Consider the following 5,836-nt stretch of genomic DNA (forward strand, 5'->3'; position numbering starts at 1 on the left):
CGGGGGCGGGGGCGGGGACAGGTGCAGCTGCTGTAAGTCTGCAATGAGTGAGGTCCCCACTGGAGCAGGAGCCTCCTCTTCAGAAGGTAGGAGCACCGGAGGTGGCGGTGGAGGGGGCGGGAGGAGGTCCAGGTCAGGAAGCACATCCTCACCATCCAGGACAGGAGGAGGGGGTGGGCATCCTGCAATGGGGGAGGAGAGAGGGCTGGTCAGAGCCTCCCAGGTGGACCGGGGAGGGTTTTACATATCCACATGGGCACACGGAGGGTAGCTGAGGGCTCAGGTTGGGGTCACCCCGGCCTGGGTTCCATCTCTAACTCTGCCACTGATTTGCTGTGTGTCCTTAGGCAAGAAACTTAATCTTAGGCCAGGAATGGTGGCTCATGCCTATAACCTCAGCACTTTGGGAGGCCGAGGTAGGCAGTATGCTTGAACCCAGAAGTTCAAGAGCAGCCTGGGCAACATAGTGAAACCTCAACTCTACTAAAAATAAAAAAAAAATGTAGCCAGACATGGCAGCACAGGCCTTTAATCCCAGCTACTTGGGAGGCTGACATGGGAGGATCATTTAAGCCCAAGAGGTTGAGGCTGCAGTGAGCTTAGATCACACCACTGCACTTCAGCCTGGGAGACAGAGACAGACCCTGTCTCAAAAAAAAAAAAAGGCCAGGTGCAGTGGCTCACGCGGGTAATCCCAGCACTTTGTGGGGCTGAGGCAGGCGGATCACCTGAGGTTGGAAGTTTGAGACCAGCCTGACCAACATGGAGAAACCCTGCGTCTACTAAAAATACAAAATTAGCAGGGCGTGGTGGCACATGACTATAATCCCAGCTACTGAGGAGGCTGAGGCAGGAGATTCGCTTGAATCCAGGAGGCAGAGGTTGCAGTGAGCTGAGATTGCGCCACTGCACTCCAGCCTGGGCAACAAGAGCAAAACACCATCTAAAAATAAAAATAAAAATAAAAAAATTAGGCTGGGCATGGTGGCTCACGCCTGTAATCCCAGCACTTTGGGAGGCCAAGGAGGGCGGATCACCTGAGGCCAGGAGTTTGAGACCACCCTGGCAACCATGGTGAAACCCCGTCTCTACTAAAAACACAAAAATTAGCTGGGTATGGTGGCGGGCGCCTGTAGTCCCAGATACTCAGGAGGCTGAGACAGGAGAATGACGTGAACCTGGGAGGCGGAACTTGCAGTGAGCCGAGATCGCGCCACTGCACTCCTGCCTGGGTGACAGAGCGAGACTTTGTCTCAAAATATACATATATATACACACACACACACAAAAATTAGCTAGGCTTGGTGGCGAGAGTTTGCAGTCCCAGCTCCTTGGGACGCTGAGGTGGGAGGATCGCTTGAGCGAGGGAGGTTGAGGCTACAGTGAACTGTGACCACGCCACTGCACTGCACTCCAGCTTGGGTGACAGAACAAGACCCTATCTTGGAAAAAAAAAAAAGAAACGCAAATTATGGGGCCCCACGGCAGATCTGCTGAATCAGAGATACTCGGGGTGGGACCCAGCAGCTGTGCTGGAACAGACCAGTGGCTGTGTTGGTACAGGCCCGGGTGACGCTGCTGCTGACTCAGCGGAAGTGTGAGAACCGACCCCGATGAGCTCATGGAGTCAGGAACCAGGTGTTGGAGAGGTAGCAAGAGTGCTGTGGCCTCTCCCAGTGCCTGCCTCCCAGTGCAGGGCCCACAGGCTGTGATGGGCGGGCAGGAATTCAAGAGAGAAGGAGGGGACCTGAGGCCCCAGGGCAGGTGGGAAGAAAGGGGGTCCCAGACCTGCTGGAGGATGACTCTGAGAGGACAAGCACTAGGCAGACAGCAGATGGCAGCCTTCAGTGTAGACGGTTTCAAGCAGCTGGCAGCATCCCCAGGGCCTGGGGCCAGCCTTTGTGTCAGATCAGGCACATGACCAAGCTGGTCACCTAAAACTTATCTCACTTCAGGGAGACTGAACCCCAAGATCTCTGTGCTCTGTTTGAGGGTATCAAATTGGCAGACGAAACGGCCAGCCAGCCATGCTGACCAGTGACAGGCCAGCCCTTCCCAGGCAAGTTTGATCTTGTTCCCACACTCCCAAGATCCTCTTCCCATAATCCCAACAACCATGAAAATGCCCCGGAAATGCCAGGCGCCACTGCACTCCAGCCTGGGCAACAAGAGCAAGACGCCATCTAAAAAAAAAGAAAATTAGGCTGGGTGTGGTGGCTCACACCTGTCATCCCAGCACTTTCGGAGGCCGAGGCGGATGATCACGAGGTCAGGAGATCGAGACCATCCTGGCTAACATGGTAAAACCCTGTCTCTACTAAAAATACAAAAATTAGCTGGGTGTGTTGGTGAGCACCTGTAGTCCAGCTACTGAGGAGGCTGAGGCAGGAGAATGGCGTGAACCCAGGAGGCGGAGCTTGCAGGGAGCCGAGATCATACCACTGTACTCCAGCCTGCGCGACAGAGTGAGACTCTATCTCAAAAAAAAAAAAAGAGAAAAGAAAAGAAAAAAAGAAAATGTCCCAGAAATTCTGACATCTAGCCTCTATTTCCCAGACTTCCTTGCCCACCCAGAAGGGGCACATATTTTTGTTTCCAGTTGGATCCTATGTCCTGATGTGTGAATTTTGTCATGATGGCCCTCCTATACAGCGAGGTAGCTGGGAGGAGCCTGTGTTCTTAGGATGCAAGATTAGGAAGGAAAGATCAACGTGGGAGTATCTGTCACAAGGAGGAAGCATGTTCCATGGAAACATATGCACACTCAAACCCGTGTGGCCCCTTGTCTTGACCCCTTTCTGGCTTCCTGTAATCAGCACTTCCAACTGATGACTAGCTGATTTCTATGACAGACAGGGCTGTCCCAGCCCTGCTCAAGGACAGCAAGACACCTGACTAGGCATCTGAAGACTCCAGGGACTGCTACCCTGGGCTAGCCTCTGCCCCTTAGCATCTCAGCTGGTACCCTGTCAGATGATGAGCCACCCCCTGCCCCAGGGCCCTGGGCTGTCACCCTTCCTCACTCCTGCCCCGCCTGACAGCTGAGACTTTCCATAGGAGACACAGGGAAGAGGACTGGAAGGCTCCCTGTGACCATGGCAACAGGGCCAGTCCGACCAGGCCCAAGGGAATGGAACACTCATTAGTGCTATGTTCATTTTGTGACTGATGGTCACATCCACACACAAATTTCCACTTTCCAGAAGAGGACCCTGAGGCCCAGAGCAAGGAGAGGGCTCACTACGTTCATACAGCAAGAGAACAGCAAAGCCCGGGAAAAACAAAGGCACTTTGAAAGACCCTCCACCCACCAATTCCCTCCTGCCTCGGGGCCTCTGCACCGCCCCTCAGACTTCACCTCCCCCTGGCCAGCTCCATGCTGTCATTCAGGTTTCAGCTGAAATGTCACCTCTTCAGAGAAGCCATCCTCAGCACCCTATGAAAAGCTGCCCCTCGGCCAGGCACAGTGGCTCACACCTGTAATCTCGGCACTTTGGGAGGTCGAGGCGGGTAGATCACCTGAGGTCAGGTGTTCAAGACCAGCCTGAACAACATGGCAAAACCCTGTCTCTACTAAAAACACAAAAATTAGCCAGGCATGGCAGTGCATGCCTGTAATCTCAGCTACTCAGGAGGCTGAGGCTGAGGCAGGAGAATGGCTTGAACCTGGGAGGTAGAAGTTGCAGTGAGCTGAGATTGCACCACTGCACTCCAGCCTGGTGACAGAGTGAGACTCTGTTTCAAAACAAACAAAAAAGCTGCCCCTCCTCACCCCTCCACCATGCTTCACTCCATGAGAGCACATGTGTCTGCCCGACATCAGACATCATATTTTCATTATGTGTGCTCCCCACACTGGGATGGAAGCTTCATGCAGGCTCAAACCCTTATCTCTCAGCACTTTCTGTGTGACATGGACAAGGCTAAACACTTTACATGTGTATTAACTCATTTAATCCTCATAACCACATTCCGAGGGAGGTACTATCTTTATCCCTGTTTTACAGATTAGGAAACTGAGGCACGAGAGGTTAAGTGGCCCGCCAACATCACCCAGCTGAGAAATGGAGAAGCCAGGGTTCACACCCAGGCAACTGGGTTCCAGAATCTGCCTGGCACTTAGTAGGCACTCAATGAACGAACAAATGAACGAATGAATGATGCTGGAGCCTGCCCCTTCCTCCCCACCTCTGCCTCTGACCTGGTCTTCCCCAAAGTCCCTTCCGCTCTTACCTCCATTGGAAAGCTGCAGAGGTGCAGCTGGCACTGTGGTTGCAGCCTTGCCAGGGGGTGTCCAGGGGCTGGGCCTCCTCGCCAAGCCAGCCTCGGGTGTCTTCACTGGGGCAGGAGCCTCCCAGGGGCGGCCACGCCGGGCCTCACAAACCGCCTGCCTCACTTCCTCCGCCACAGCCACATCGCGGCGCGGGGGTGCCAGGGTGATAAAGACAGATGATGCCACCCTCTTCTCAGGCTTTGAGGCCATGGCTTCCGCTCCTGGTGTGGCTAGGGACAGAGTGGGGCATGGCACGGGATTGCCACCTGGACACACAGACACCCTCCCCCGAGAGGCAGAGAGCCTCCCTCCTCCCAAAAAGACAGGTCAGCCACCCTACCATCCCAACAACTCAGTCCAGCACCCAGCCCAGCCAGAGAGGGGGTGGGGGTGTCCTGCTGGGGGAGACAGGGCCCACCAGGGGACTTGGCCACAGGGGTGAGACCCAGAAGTCCTGACTGCCCCTCTCCTGAACCTGCACACCAAGGGAAGCAAAGGCGGTCCTCACCAATGATCACTTTTCCTCGTCTAACACCTATGAGAAAGGAACAGCTCTTTCAGCTCCCAGCCCCAGCAGGGCTGACTTCTGTTCCCAGCCTGGAGTCCCGCCTGCCTGCTGGGCCACATCCCAAGTGACCTCCCTCACCTGGGATCAGATTCTCCTGGAAGGGCTGAAGTCCTGGAGGTTCAGGCTAGCTCCACTTTGGAAGGGAAAGAGAACAGATCAGGATCTGTCAGGACGTCAGGGCTGGGCTCCAGTGGCGGAGTGGGCGGGGGCAGTGAGAGCTGCCCTCACCAAGACCTGCTCTGCCCTGAGCACATGATCCTCATTAACTCATAAACACACAAGGTGGCTGTGGGGCAGGCACTGTCACCACCTACCTAACACATCAAGCAATCGAGGCTCAGAGAGAAGTCACCTGTCCAGGGTCACACAATGGTGAGGTAGCACTGGAACCCAGAGCTCATGCTGTTGGCCACTTTGCTCTGCTTTGACCTTTCTCAGCCCTGCACACGAGCCAGCATCCTCCTTGTTTGCTTTCTAGTGCTGGAATCTCTCACTCCACCCAATCTCCAAAACCTGGGTCCTGGTTCAGGCCTGGGCAGTGGGCAGGGGGCAAGGGCAGAGATGGGGAGGTTCCATGGCCTCTGGTCTCACCTCCTAACCCTGATCTTTCTAGAGCATAAATCTTTCTCCTTTACTCAAAAGCCTTCCATGGGCTGGGCATGGTGGCTCACAGCTGTAATCCCAGCATTTTGGGAGGCTGAGGCAGGTGGATCACTTTAGGTCAGGAGTTCGAGACCACCCTGACCAACATGGTGAACCTCCACCTCTACTAAAAATACAAAAATTAGCCATGCGTGATGGTGGGCACATGTAATCCCAGCTACTTGAGAGGGTGAGGCAGGAGAATTGCTTGAACCTGGGAGGCCGAGGTTGCGGTGAGCCGAGATTGCAACACTGCACTCCAGCCTAGGCAACAGAGCGAGACTCTGTCTTAGAAAAAAAAAAAAAGGTGGGAAGCAGTGGCTCACACCTGTAATCCCAGCACTTTGGGAGGC

The 5,836-nt window shown here is 54.7% G+C and overlaps 1 protein-coding gene across 1 annotated transcript in view; it reads right to left on the bottom strand.

Annotated features, from left to right (window-relative positions):
• FBLIM1 (filamin binding LIM protein 1) overlaps nucleotides 1-5,836 on the bottom strand; it is a 44,767-nt gene that overhangs the window by 23,710 nt on the left and 15,221 nt on the right. The window contains exons 3-5 of the mRNA XM_011939901.1: nucleotides 4,782-4,974; nucleotides 4,234-4,503; nucleotides 3-182 (exon numbers count right to left, since the gene is read on the bottom strand). Of these exons, the coding sequence (XP_011795291.1) occupies nucleotides 3-182; nucleotides 4,234-4,483 (430 nt within the window). The 5' untranslated portion in view covers nucleotides 4,484-4,503; nucleotides 4,782-4,974. The remainder of the gene's footprint in view (nucleotides 1-2; nucleotides 183-4,233; nucleotides 4,504-4,781; nucleotides 4,975-5,836) is intronic.

Source organism: Colobus angolensis, unplaced genomic scaffold, assembly GCF_000951035.1.
Source record: "Colobus angolensis palliatus isolate OR3802 unplaced genomic scaffold, Cang.pa_1.0 Scaffold185, whole genome shotgun sequence".
Classification (NCBI taxonomy): domain Eukaryota; kingdom Metazoa; phylum Chordata; class Mammalia; order Primates; family Cercopithecidae; genus Colobus; species Colobus angolensis.